We start from the raw sequence: 15,115 nt of genomic DNA, 5'->3' as shown, positions 1-15,115 counted from the left end.
GATGCCAGAAACAAATATAAATATTTATTATGTATTTACTGTTTCTGTCAGCAATGTAAGTCAGTATTCAGTAACAACTTCCTTTTTAACTCAAACATCCCAGATGATAACAAAACTTTACAAAAGTCAATTTCTTTAGTGATTATATGACATGTGTCAAAATAATCATTTGTGATATTACAGTCTTTCTTTGAATGAATTAGCATGGTAGTATAAGTTAACCATCCACTTAACATAAGTTTATCAGTTTAATTTGCATATTATGTGGGTGTATAATAATCCACCCTTTAACCATAAAACCACACTGAAGAAAAATACGATAACATATATACATAAATTACAATATGGAAAAAGAGCATCAGTGTTGTTTGGTTTAGTTAGTTTTCTGTAAAACAATGCTTAATTGTTACGATTTCAGAAATTGATGCATACAAACAATACTAATAAAATTTAAACTGTAAGTTCTTATTTTTGTGCAATCTGTCCTGTCACACTAAAATAACATTTAAAAAATTTGTAAATTTCCAGTTTTATATTATTGTAGACAACATATTAATGGCAATCATACCACATCTCCCTAATTTTTGTAAAATTCAGCAGTATAATGGTAAGAACTGCTTTAATTTGAAAGTAAAAGTTATTTTTATATTTAAACTGAGAAAGGGAAAGTAGTTTCAAAATTGATACATAATATGTCTACATACAGTTTGTTATTTAAATATACAAGTATTATTAGGTACAAATACCTATGTCTAATTTTATATGAGTCATTGAACCCATGTTTTCCTATAAATTTTTATTCATATGAAAAGATTTTACACCTGTGTGTAAAGTGAGTAACTCCTACACAGACACTTATACTATAAAATAGACAAGAATCTTAACTCATTGTGTAGTTACTTTTTAATGCACTTGTTTACTTTACCAGTTTTATGTTAATTGTAATTGATTCAGTATATTGAGAAATAGTGTAGGTTCTTATCTCTGACTTGTGGTTTTTGATTTCTTCCTTTAATAATATATTCTCCCTCCTTATTTTAACAAAAAAATCAAGGCTACACATAAAGACAGTCATATCTTATTGCACTCATTTGCATACAGTGTTAAATTTTCTGGTCTGAGGTTCCAAGTCATCTTCTAGGCAATATTTCTATGCCCTAGGACATTCTATAAATACATCTTTGTCTATAGGCCCATTTTATAGACCTCTGATTAGAAACCCTCTGAATATTTCATTTTATACTTGCAACAATTTCAATACACAAAATTGTCACCAGGCAAAGTGACACAGCTGTTTATTATGTATTTATGACCTGAACTGCTGTAGCAAATGGGACCATTTTAGCTGGCATGGATATTTATTTGAACGTTTTTACAAATTTTGTTTCAACATGGTTCAGTTCTGATAAAAAAATTTGGTCATAAATAGACTTTTTTGATAGAACTTAAACTTCAAAAATCTTCCTTTTGAGAACCTATCCAGCAACTGACACCAAATATAATTAGTAAGAGTTCACTAAATGTAGATTGTCTTGGCAATATGCCAGTTAATAAAAAGCTGCAAAGGAGACCTTTAATACATATGGTACATTTATGTCTATGGATATTATATGTATTTAGACAAATCTTCTTTCTCTTGTTAATCACTAAATTTATTGAAACCAATCGATAGTACCATTTGTTTTGAATGTGTTGTATTTAAATATTTGTATATTTGTAAAAACTTCCAACTTGACTGCCAAAAAAATACACGCTGGTTCCTTTTGGCCTTTATTTTACTATCAGTTTAATTTTCATCCTTGCAGTAAGTCATCATTAATATTAGACTAAGAATACAGCTAAAAATAAAATGGAGCTTTCAAGTCCAAAATTGTTTTTTGCATTTGTATGAAATTATGTTGTAAAATATATTTCAGGATGACATTACACGTTTTTGGCGTGAAGAGAGAGAAGAAGGAGCAGTGTACAGTGTTTATCTCAAGAAAGTCACATACCACTCATTCTGTGCGGTAAATTTAATCATTTATCATAAGTTTACTCAATTAACAGGCAACAATACCGGTAATTAACATTGTATCTGAAGAATTCTCAGCACCATTAAGACAGTATGTCAATCACAGTGGAGTTGACAAAGTTACATCAGTTTGTAAATTTCATACTTGGATATGTGCCACTAGGGGAGCTGGAAATTCTTACCCTTCAGAGCAAACATGTTTATCCTCTCTTCTTTTTACTAGGGTTTATGTTGCCTAGTCTTTAGTTTTTGTCGAGCCTGTGACTTCTGTCGCAGAAAGCTCAACATAAGAATAGTTATTAGGCGGCGGACATGTTAACTAACTACTTAAAAGCTTAATATTTCAGAAGGTAGAAGACCTTGATGCTTTATACTTTGTATATACTGTGGATTCATTTATTTTCGTGGGTATCAATTTTCGTGGATTGAGGAAAACTTGTATTTTTGTGGATATTTGATTTCGTGGTTTTGACAATCTGTGCATACAAAGCCTATAGAAAATATGTTATTCGTTGATCATTTGAATTTGTGGTTCACCTGTATCAACGAAACCCACCAATATTGGTTTCCAACGAATAATAATGAATCCACAGTAGATGCCTTATGATTGAAGTTTCTGTCTGTCATATGTCCATCGTCCTTGACCTCATTGACTACTTGAAAAAAAGTTAAGATTTTTTGTAATGTTAATTTCTCTCTTATTATGAGTAATAGGATAAATGTAATTGGTATGTGCATACCTTGCAAGGTTCTCTTGTCTGTCAGACAGTTTTCACTTGACCTCAACCTCATTTCATGGATAAGTGAACAAGGTTAAGTTTTCGTGGTCAAGTCCATATAATCTGAGATACAATAAGCAATAGGTCTACTATGTTTGGTGTATGGAATGATTGTAAGGTGTACATGTCCAACTGGCAGGTGTCATCTGACCTTGACCTCATTTTCATGGTTCAGTGGTCAAAATTAAGTTTTGTGTTTTGGTCTGTTTTTCTAATACTGTATGCAATAGGTCAACTATATTTGGTGTATGGAAATATTTTACAATGTACATGTCAGTCTGACAAGTTTTATTTGACCTTGACCTTGATCTCATTTTCACAGTTCATTGGTCAATGCTAAATTTTTGTGTTTTTTTCTGTTTTTCTTAAACTATAATCAATAGGTTAACTATGTTTAGTGTATGTAATGATTGTAAGGTGTATATGTCTGTCTGTCAGCTATCATCTGACATTGACCTCATTTTCTTGGATCGTGTAAAGTTTATGGGATACTTGTAGTAAAACTTTATATTTAGGGCTATCAACATAAAATCAATTGTCTGTAACGAAGGCCAGACATTTCAGCATGTGCACTCTTGTCTGTGTAATGTTTTTGTTGTCTTCTGGTTGATTTTTGTCTTCTTTCTTTGGCCAAGGTGTTGTCCGTACATCTTAAGCTTATGATTTTTATTGACCACTTGGCATCTTATTTTTCACAAGATGTAACTGATATTTGAGCTAGTTAAATTAATATATGAGTATAAATTAAAAAATTAATTAAATTAATTAAAAAAAAACATTTTTATAAAACAGTATTGATGCATTCATTTTAAGGATGATTGTTGCTGATATTCAAAATACTAATCTGATTTACCAAATATTCTTAATGCTACTTTTTAGTGTACATTTTTGGGGTTCAATTTTGAATGTTGTGAAGAATGAAATTTTGAAGAAAAAAGGATTTTATAACAGAATCAAAAGTGTCAGTTTGGCATTCGCAAGGTATATTTTTAGCTATAGAGTACAAGCAACTTTATTCCACCTTGAACTAGTAAAAGTTCGTAATTTATTGTTTTAAGTGCTGTTATGCTATATTTAAAATTATTTTTTTTGACATTTTAATGGCAGTCTGCAGTAACCTCTATAGTTATATAACCACAACATGCACAAGGCCATTGATTCTAGAGATTTAAATTGATTCATTTCAGATAAGATGTTCATTCCACTTCCTTCTATCTAAAAACATAAAATAATGAAAGATGATTAATATTTTCCTCTGTTATAAGTTTGATAACTATTGAAATAAATGTCTTATCATACTTATCAGATGTTTTGTGTTAGTAATCTTAAGAGTAATACATTTGCACTACATTATATATGTATGGTATGCTCCCAAAAAAACCAATAGTGTCAGAGTGAACAGACGTTCTTAAACAAAACTTTAAAGAAATTCATTTGCAATAGAAGCAGGGTAGAAAATTAAAGCATAGGGCACCTTAATTGTAAAATGGCGTATGTACAGCTGTAAATTTTACTCTCAATTTCATCCAAAAAATATTCTGATTCTTCTAAGTCCTTTTGTTTTGCTCTTGTAATAAAATCTTAGAAAGGTTTTGTTTGTCTTGCATGTCTTGTGTATTTAACATAATTTTTTTACCTGAATCAAAGAACATCTAGACAAACAATTAAAGGCAAGTAATAGCAAACAACACACATGGTCCTGATAGCATGGGTTGGTTCATGCACAATATGTGGTGGGCCAGACCCACACTTGTTTGTTCTTAGTTATTTCAAAATGGAGAACTGTTGCCTGAAAGCCTGTATTGTTTTTATTAGTGGCATCTAGTTGTACCTAAACATATGTCCACAGCTAATAGTAAAATTACCATTCATTTATTCTTTTGATGTCATTTTAATCCAAACAGTGAAACCATAAATGATTTTACTGTGTAAGAGATCATCTCACAGAGATTTGCAAACTTCTAAAAAAAAACACAGTTTTATTTTCTGATGACAAAAAATTCAACACTCTGTTTGTAATGCTATGTGTTAATATGCAAACGTTTTATAACTACCACTATGAATTAAACAAGATGCCATTGATTATTTAAAAAAAAACAACAAGTTGTTATGAAAATTTTGCGCTGTTATATAAATTTGAACTCCAAATGAAAAAAAATCACTCTTTGTATTTATACAGTAAGGCTTTTTACATTTATTTGAAAATAAATTAATTTTGGATGTAACGCGTCTTGAAGGCTGATTGGCTGACGTTGTTTTGTTTATCAGCTCAGAGACATAATTTTGTCATGTGACCGTGACGTCATCAACGTTTTTTCATGGTTTACTACGGTTTAAAATGGAATTTAGAATTAAATTATAAGAAATGACTGTAATATTTTTTCTGTCTATTCAAAATAACATAAAAAATGTGGTGCACACTTTAAAATAACCCACTAGTATATCAGTCATAGTTAATATAAAGAAAATGTAACCATACAGTGTAGTCATGAAAATATTAAGATTTCTTTATCTTATGAGATGGTCATTAATCTAGCAGTATATGATGAAGAAGTGTAAAAGTAAAATTTCTAATTCATATTTTGCTATACATACAGCTATGAGATGAAATATTTGGTATTGTTTAAGAATTTGTGTATTGGGAAGTGTGGTGTTTAACTGGTACAAAATGCACTAGCAATCAAAATAAAACTATAAGTAAAAGTTGTTATGTTTCTGTGTTGTTATCTAAACCAGTAGAACTAAGGTCTATTATACAAAAAAACAACTACTGATTTTTCTGGAAGAAAACAACTTCTGATTTTTCTGGAAGAAAACAACTTCTGATTTTTCTGGAAGAAAACAACTACTGATTTTTGTGGATGATCTAAATGCCAGTTTTGACAAACTTTACGAGTCAGATTGATTTATAAAATTAACATTAGAATGGAAAAAAAATCTTAGGAAGATAAATTTTCATCTTTTAGCAGTTATCCTGTTTACAAAAGAATATTAGCTTTATTCTTTCTTGCATAAGATATGCAGTGCAACTAAAACCTAGGTGCAGCCTTCAAAGTAACATTAAATGTTGTTAGGTACAGATCTTGTCTACGTGATAATTACATCATTTACCTTTACTAATGCATCCTTTTTTTCTGATTTTCATGATAACCTCATCACTAAATGCTTTAAATCATTCTTTTTATTCTTAAAATGTTTTATAGTTTGGAGCAGAAATCTCTTTTTTTTTACTTTCTAAATCAAAATAAATGTTGATTGTTATCAGCATATTTCTATTCTTGTATCTAACCATGTCAGAGAAAATTAAAATAGAATATGCTGTTCATTTATAATCTATTATTTTTCATTATGATATGTTTTTATAAAACATGGTACATGTATCTGCATTGTGATACAGAATTTTACCTATTGTCTTAAAATTCAATAAAAAATCTGAACAAGAATCTAATTAAAAAATTTTAGAATTAAAGAGACTATTCGAAGGCGACCTATTTTGCTTAAATCCACTTTATTTTATTGGTAATGAGATCACATCTCCTTATTTTATATTGTCTATGGTACAAGTACTGTAAGCTGTTCTTAAAATATGGATCAGGTCGGTCTCATAAATATGGGCCTTTTTTATGCCCCACCTACAATAGTAGAGGGGCATTATGTTTTTTCGGTCTGTGTGTCTGTCCGTTTGTCCGTCTGTCCCGCTTCAGGATAAAGTTTTTGGTCAAGGTAGTTTTTGATGAAGTTGAAGTTCAATCAACTTGAAACTTGGTACATTGTACACATGTTTCCTATGATATGATCTTTATAATTTAAATGCCAAATTAGAGTTTTGACACCAATTTCACAGTCCACTGAACATAGAAAATGATAGTGCGAGTGGGGCATCCGTGTACTATGGACACATTCTTGTATCTTATTGATATCAGTACAAAATGTATTTGTAATATGTTAGATATTTTTTTAATTTGTATCATTATTATGCCCCCGTCGAAGCGGAGGGGGCATTAAGTTTTACCTATGTCCCTCTGTACCTATGTAATCACAAAGTTGGTTTCCGTTCTCTAACTTTAGTTTGCCTCAACTAAATGTTATGAAATTTCTACACAATGCTTTTTATAACAAAATACGGATCAAGTTTGAATTTTGGTGGTGTCACTTTAACCATTCTAATGTTATGAAACTTATACACAATGCTTATTACTACAAAATACAGATCAAGTTTGAATTTTGGTGGTGTCACTTTAACTGTTCTAGAGTTATGCCCCTTTACAAAGGGAAAAATTGCTGAATTTTTCACTTCCGTTCTCTTTCTTTAGTTAGCCTCAACCAAATGTTATGAAACTTATACACAATGCTTATTATTACAAAATACAGATCAAGTTTGAATTTTGGTGGTGTCACTTTTACTGTTCTAGAGTTATGCCCCTTCACAAATGGGAAAATTGCTGAATTTTTTGTTTCCGTTCTCTAACTTAAGTTTGCCTCAACCAAATGTTATGAAACTTACACACAATACTTATTACCACAAAACTCAGATCAGTACAAATTTGGATAGAGTCACTTTTACCGTTCTTCAGTTATGTCCCTTAATAACTTTATATGATATGCAAGTGGTGGCATCATCATCTGTGTCCCATGGACACATTCCCCATTTATTAATTTGTAATATGATATAATTATAATTTATAAGTTTTAAAAATATCATGGGACATCTCATAGCATCTATAAAATAACTGTTTCTATCATATGACTATATTTCCAAGCATTTCATGGAATTTTTTCATGAACCTCAATCCCATATATTTATATTCATAATTTAAAGAGAAAAGAAATCTTAACTTGAATATGATTCATGTTAAATACAAAAATATCTTTGCTTACATATCAGATGGACACTGTTCTGAGTGATTGTAAAACAAAATGTGCCTGATATGGCAAGTAACTTTAATAATAATCTAAAAATCTTGTATTTAGATAATTAGGATACTTATTTTAAATACTGTATTTCAGTTGGAAAATGAAAAAGGGAAAGAATTTTCACATCTCATGTGGGAGACACAGAAAATTAGAGTGATCAAAGCAGGAAGATTAGAAAAACTAGTGGAAAGCTTAGTGACAGTAAAAGGAGAGCTGGACTCAACTTATGTTAATGTTTTCTTGGCTACTTTCCGCACATTTGCAACACCAAAACAGGTTTTGGATTTATTAATAGACAGGTAAATTATCAAAACAATTGTAGCTCAAAAGTCTTTTCATTTGCTCAAGTGAGTTGACCAAGTTTTTGTAAGAGAAAGGCCAAGCTTACACAGATATTTTGTATCTGTCACTTCCTTTCTTCAAGCAGACTTTTTAATATGCCCAGATAAATCAATAATACCTAAAAATTCAATTACGCAGTATTTATAATGAATTACTCATGACTCTGATGTTATGATCTGCTCTGTTATATTTAAAAAACAGTACTGATAAAAAGGATGATCACATCTGTCATTATTTCTGTTTTAACAGTTTGTTGTTGTTTACTTTATGCTATTGCAAACCATAGTAACAATATCAAGACAAACATTAAAAACAGAAAAATGGTTCCTCATGTTTTGGCAACCTAATTGTTTCCATGATAACAAATAAATATACCAAAAAATGGTATACTTATTTACAAAATAATGTAAACATCCAGTGAAGCAATGAAATGTATCTACTCTCAAGCTACACCTGTTTGTTATTGTGTAAGGGCATCAGTACATCTGGTAAACTGACAACATTTAATTATTATTCCTCAATATTGTTGAAAAACTGCTTTGTTATTTTTGCTTATTTACCTCTATTTTATTCATGTGCTTATATTCCTGTTTTAAATTTAACTTTACTCAAAAGATATCACCAAATGGCATAGACACCTTTCCAATTTAGTTACTAATAAACATAATATTTTGACATTATTTACTCATAAGTCATTTCCTTATTACATTTATCATAAAAAAAAATTACAATCTGAAAAAATAATTCTTTATAGGTTTAAATGGTTGAGAAAAACTGGTACTGACAGTAAAGAAAAGAAGGAGTTACATGATAGTCAACAAAGGTATTTTTCTTGACTCCAATATGGCAAATGGGCCATTTGTGAAATTACCTAGGCATAACAGGAATACTGTTAGATAGATCCTTTATTCTCTTAAACCAACTAACAAAGGTACAAAGAAGGAAACATAATAATTTAAAATACAGTGCTTAAGGTGATACACGGAGAAAATGTACACAAAAGACAATACAAAAATATATTAAAAAAAAACAAAAATAATAAGAACAAGAATAAACAAAAAACAAAAAGAAAGCCAGAAATATGATATTAATAAAAATAAAAAGATACAAATAGATACAAATTAAATTTGTTCATTAGACAGAAGGACTGACGTTTTCATTTATTACTCTGATAAATTTACACAGTCTTTTTAATGTTGAAAGCCTTTTTGTATTTAACAGAGAGTGTAATTTAGAGGTATTTGGTACTATATGATAATATGATATGGTGAAACAGTGTTTCAAAAAATCTGTGATTCTTGCTATTTATTTAACTTTTTAAGACTGGGGGATTGATACCTTGACATATTGTATAGATTCTTGTCTAATGAAGACAGTATGTAGATCCCTAGATTTCTTTCAGTTATTTGTGCCATTGAACTGTTGTCCCATAGATGTATATTCAACATCTCTTTATGTTCATTTTTATGCCCCACTACGATAGTAGTATGGGCATTATGTTTTCTGGTCTGTGCGTCCATTCGTTTGTTCGTCCGTCCGTCCGTCTGTCTGTCCCGCTTCAGGTTAAAGTTTTTGGTCAAGTGAGTTTTTGTTGAAGTTGAAGTCCAATCAACTTGAAACTTAGTACACATGTTCCCTATGATATGATCTTTCTAATTTTAATGCCAAATTAAAGTTTTGACCCCAATTTCACGGTCCACTGAACATAGAAAATGATAGTGCGAGTGGGGCATCCGTGTACTATGGACACATTCTTGTTTAAACAGGTTTTTGAATGAAAATGAAGAAACTGTATCATATGAAAAAAAAGAAAAATGATTGTGCAATTTCATTCAATTCTCCAAAGTTCTGCGGTTTTTGCTTTCAAATTTTAAGCTAAAACAGGTCAGATGAGAACACAGACTTTTCAGAGCAGGATTTAATAATTTTTGTTAATACCATTGTGAAATTACAGAAAATTATTGACTAATAAATTTTCAAAACAATATTTCTTTCCTTGTTATAAAAACTTTTGGTTTCATAGTGGTAATATTTTATATATTATTACTACGAGGTGATTTGGGATAAATTTTCATTGATTTATGAGTGTTATTTTGTTTATGATGAACCAAAATTTCATGTTTATAAAATGAAAGTGAAACTTGTACAGTAGAGACTTCCTCATTTTGTACTTAAGGAAAGGAAGTAAACTTATTTGTGTGGCCTTGGAATATTAATCACTGACAGATAGTATTAAACAGCAGATGCTAAAGCCTGTTGCTGATGATTCAATGTCTTACTCATTATAACTCATCACTACCTATTTCTCTTGGCATACCAGTACCATTTTACACTTTCAAATTAATGATTAATTAATGATTCCTTTCAGATTTATGTACAAAGCTTGTGTTTACATAGGTATATAGTGTAAGATGTTTATCACATTTACTTTGTTGGAAAAATATAAATCCTTTCTATGTTGGAAGATCACTTCAAAGTTCCAGAAAGGATGTTAAAAGCATTTTCGATCCTCATCATAGAAGTGAAACATAAAAACTAAAAAGAACATGTTTGAATATTGAGCCTTATGTGTTCTATGATGTAAGATTAAAAAACTCAAAGGGTCTGCTTCAATTTCAGGTTATTAAAAAACCACCAACTAGCAGGTGGAATAAATATGCTGTTTCCTTTTTCATAATTTTCATATTCAACATTTACATTGATTAAAGGAATTTGTTTTTACAAAAAAGTAGGGATATTTGTAATCTTAACTTTAAACCTTGTTAAATAAAGTCTGAAATGAAAAGTGTTTCAAGTTAAATTGGTACCTGCTTCAACTTTCCATTTTATGACTTGTCTACACATATATCATCATTCCTTCATGGTAGCACTTACCTATATATATGGTCTGAAGTTCATCTAGCTTAAAACAGAGATTTTTTTTTTTTTTGCCATTTGTTTACTATATAATAGTAAATACTGAATGTTTTTAAATTGATATTTTGTGTTTGTGTATGCCGTGAAATAAGATAACATCACACCTGATAGAAATACCATGTGTACAACCAACAATATGTTACCTTGATAACAAAGATAACATTATCATCTCTGTCGGATCCTATTCTAAGCTTTATAAGACTTACAAATTTTTTATAACCCTCTTTCAGTATTTTCTTTATTTCTTTTTTTTTTTAACTTGACTGAATTGTACGTTCTATGCTTCAGATTAACACCAAACCCTGAATATCATAATACTACTTCTGTGTAGTGTCTTGTAGCTAACATTCAATGACAGCTGTAAATTCAAAAAAAATTGTGTGCATTTATTATTGTGATTGACAAACAATGAAAAAAATGTGAAATTAATGAAGACAATTTCACAAAATGATGCATACAAATTATGAAATCATTAAATGCATTTGAAATGCAAGTTTTTATACGACTGCAAAAAATTTTGCGGTCGTATATTGGTATCACGTCATTGTCAGCGTCGTCCAAAGACATTTGGTTTCCGGACAATAACTTTAGTTAATGTAAATTGAAATCTATCAAATTTAAACACAAGGTTTATAACCACAAAAGGAAGGTTGGGATTGATTTTGGGGGTTATAGTCCTAACAGTTTAGGAATTAGGGGCCAAAAAGGGGCCCAAATAAGCATTTTTCTAGTTTCCAGACAATAACTTGTGGAACGGTGTATGGATCTCTCTGAAATTATACCACAAGTTTCCATACCACAAAGGGATAGTTAGGATTGGCTTTGGGGGGTTATGGCTCAAACCGTTTAGGAATTAGGGGCAAAAAAGGGGAAAAAACAAGGGTTTCCTGGTTAATGGACAATTAAAAAAAAGTACAATGTTAAGTTTGGATTACCTCCCTTACACTGCTTTTAAATTATGTATAAAGAAATGTTGTATTGTCTTGAGGTGATTAGCTGTCAATTTATTTTTAGAAGTTACTATTTAAAAATGCTGATTAAGGAATATTTAATATATTGATTTTAGCCATGAATATGTATGTCATTTTCTATCTTAAGACTTTTATGATGTATTTAAATGGGTAATTATGGTTGCAAACTCCATTGGAAATTTGAATTGAGATTATGACCATATCTTGAGGGAAAGAATTTTTTTTTTTGGAAAAGGGGGGGGGGGGGGGGGGGTAAATAGAAATTGTGAAGGGAAGGACAATTTTTTCTCATTTGAGATTTCAGAAATTAAAACGAAAATTTCTTTAAATATTTTTTTTTAGAGGGGGGGTGGGGGGGATGGCAAAATTTAAAATTTCTTTTTTGAAGGGGGTCAATTCGCAACAGCATAGTGTATTGCACAAAAGCAATAAAAAAGGGGGGGGGGGGGGTCAATTCGCAACAGCATAGTGTATTGCACAAAATCAAAAAATTGAATATAAATTCCAATCATATAACCAATTCTAAGTTCTTTGACTACAGTTAATCTGTGTCAGAAACCTGTTGTGTCAAATATTTAATTACAATCCAAATTCAGACCTGTTTCATGCACAAACATTGTGTCCATTTTTGCCCCAACTGTTCAGGGTTGGACCTCTGCTGTCGTATCCAGCTGCGCTCAGCGAAGCAATTTATTATTTTTGTGAAGCCTATCCCAGTGCAATTTTTTGAAATAATGAAAACATGCAAAAAAATTCTGAATTTGCAGTAGATGAGTTCTGATGTTCTCCAGTATTTTGATATAGGATCTTATATTTACATAAACCGTAATATACTACTAAAGTATTTTTCATTCCAGAACAATAAAATCTGTAATATCGGTATGGTTGGATACATATCCTGATGATTTTAGAGAAGATCCAGATTATCCATGCTTACATACTCTTATGAAATTCTCAGAACGTCACATACCTGACAGTGACCTGTCATCACGAGCCAAACACAAGTTAGAAAAATTCCTAAAGGAGGCTTCAAATAGATCAGGTATTTATTAAAAGATGTTATAGTCTTATTGCAATATAAGAGATAAAGGATTGGGATAAAAAGATGTAATCACAACTACAGGACTGATAAATAGGACCATATTCATACTTGCCAAATGAAAATAGAAAAAAAATTAATTCTGATGGCTTTTGATTATTCACATTACAGATCATATGATTGCGATTGATCTTGATTAGTCCTGTTAACAGAAGTGGAGTGGCAATAGCTGAAGCAACATCTAATGTAGCACTATAAGAAACTGTATAATGATTCTTACTAATTTCTTAGTGAAAAATTGGAGTTGATTGTGACTTTGGAAACAGATTAGATAAGGAACAAACATCTTGTTTTCTTATCCTATTAATGATTCATCTGTAATCTATTATATGTTCATACCAATTTGTATATTGTATTACATCTAAATACTTGAATTAAATAATAAAATATGTTTTAACTAATGGTAACTTTAAATATTTTGAGATGGTGGTATAGAATTCCGGTTCTCTTTATGTGATGAGGTAGATCATATGATGGATATGGATTATGTTAAGCCATTACAGTTAATGGATATCTCCAATCAGAGGCTAGCAGAACAGTTGACATATAAAGATGCAGTAAGTATAATGTTGTTTAGTAGGTTAGACATAACCAGTCACAAACATTACAGAAGAACAGTTGACATATAAAGATGCAGTAAGTATAAGGTTGTTTAGTAGGTTAGACATAAACAGTCACAAACATTACAGCAGAACAGTTGACATATAAAGATGCAGTAAGTATAAGGTTGTTTAGTAGGTTAGACATAAACAGTCACAAACATTACAGCAGAACAGTTGACATATAAAGATGCAGTAAGTATAAGGTTGTTTAGTAGGTTAGACATAAACAGTCACAAACATTACAGCAGAACAGTTGATCTATAAAGATGCAGTAAGTATAAGGTTGTTAAGTAGGTTAGACATAAACAGTCACAAACATTACAGCAGAACAGTTGATCTATAAAGATGCAATAAGTATAAGGTTGTTTAGTAGGTTAGACATAAACAGTCACAAAAATTACAGAAGAACACCTAAATTCCAAAGAGCTGAGTCCCAAATACCATAACCAGTCTGCAGGTTATTTATAACTGAGGACTTTTTAAAAATCAGAATTGCTTCCCATTAATCCATTTTTACGCCTGTTTACGGGACATATCATGGTATACCGTTGCCTGTTCGTCCGTAGTCAACATGTCGGACAACAACTCCAAAACATTTTAACTAATGAAACTTTGGTGAATTGTTTATATCTATTGACGTAAGTGAGCAGTTTTCGTGTAACTTTGGTGAATTGTTTATATCTATTGACGTAAACTCCCTTTCGATTTTTCTAAATTTTAGATTTTACACTTTCGAGTTATGGGATTTTATTCATAAAAAAAGGGGGGATTTTCCAGTATATTGACAATAACTCAAAAGTGCTTTGAGCAGTTTTCATGAAACTTTGGTGACTGTTTTATATCTATTAAAATAACATCCCTTTAGTTTTTTATATAAATTTCTGATATGATATTGAGGAGTTATGGAACGTGACTGTTTTATATCTATTAAAATAACATCCCTTTAGTTTTTTATATAAATTTCTGATATGATATTGAGGAGTTATGGAACGTGACTGTTTTATATCTATTAAAATAACATCCCTTTAGTTTTTATACGACCGCATAAAATTAAAAATTTTTTGGTCGTATATTGGTATGACGTTGGCGTCGTCGTCGTCGTCGTCCGGCGTCGTCCGAAGACACATTGGTTTTCGCACTCTAACTTTAGTTTAAGTGAATGGATCTCCATGAAATTTTACCATAAGGTTCAATACCACGAAAGGAAGGTTGGGATTGATTTTGGGGGTTATGGTACCAACAGTTAAGGAATTAGGGGCCAAAAAGGGGCAAAAAATAAGCATTTTTGTAACTTCCAGACAATAACTTGTGTGTAAGTGTATGGATCTCTCTGACATTGTACCACAAGGTTCCATATCACAAAGGGAAGGCTGTAATTGATTTTGGGGGTAATTGCCTCAAAATTTTAGGAATTAGGGGCCAAAAAAGGGGCAAAAAACAAGCATTTTTCTAGTTTCATGACAATAACTTGTGTGTAA

The 15,115-nt window shown here is 30.7% G+C and overlaps 1 protein-coding gene across 4 annotated transcripts in view; it reads left to right on the top strand.

The window, feature by feature from the left end:
• LOC127728294 (ral guanine nucleotide dissociation stimulator-like 1) overlaps positions 1–15,115 on the top strand; it is a 431,288-nt gene that overhangs the window by 14,386 nt on the left and 401,787 nt on the right. For all 4 annotated transcript variants that reach the window (XR_007994072.1, XM_052235632.1, XM_052235631.1 and 1 more), the window contains exons 2-6: positions 1,917–2,009; positions 7,801–8,006; positions 8,804–8,872; positions 12,794–12,978; positions 13,459–13,592. Coding sequence is in view for 3 of the 4 variants with exons in the window: in XM_052235632.1 (XP_052091592.1) it covers positions 1,917–2,009; positions 7,801–8,006; positions 8,804–8,872; positions 12,794–12,978; positions 13,459–13,592 (687 nt within the window). In the remaining variant the exon portion in view is untranslated. The remainder of the gene's footprint in view (positions 1–1,916; positions 2,010–7,800; positions 8,007–8,803; positions 8,873–12,793; positions 12,979–13,458; positions 13,593–15,115) is intronic.

This window comes from Mytilus californianus, unplaced genomic scaffold (genome assembly GCF_021869535.1).
Source record: "Mytilus californianus isolate M0D057914Y unplaced genomic scaffold, xbMytCali1.0.p SCAF_2, whole genome shotgun sequence".
Lineage (NCBI taxonomy): Eukaryota > Metazoa > Mollusca > Bivalvia > Mytilida > Mytilidae > Mytilus > Mytilus californianus.
This window is presented reverse-complemented; position numbering and strand designations above follow the sequence as displayed.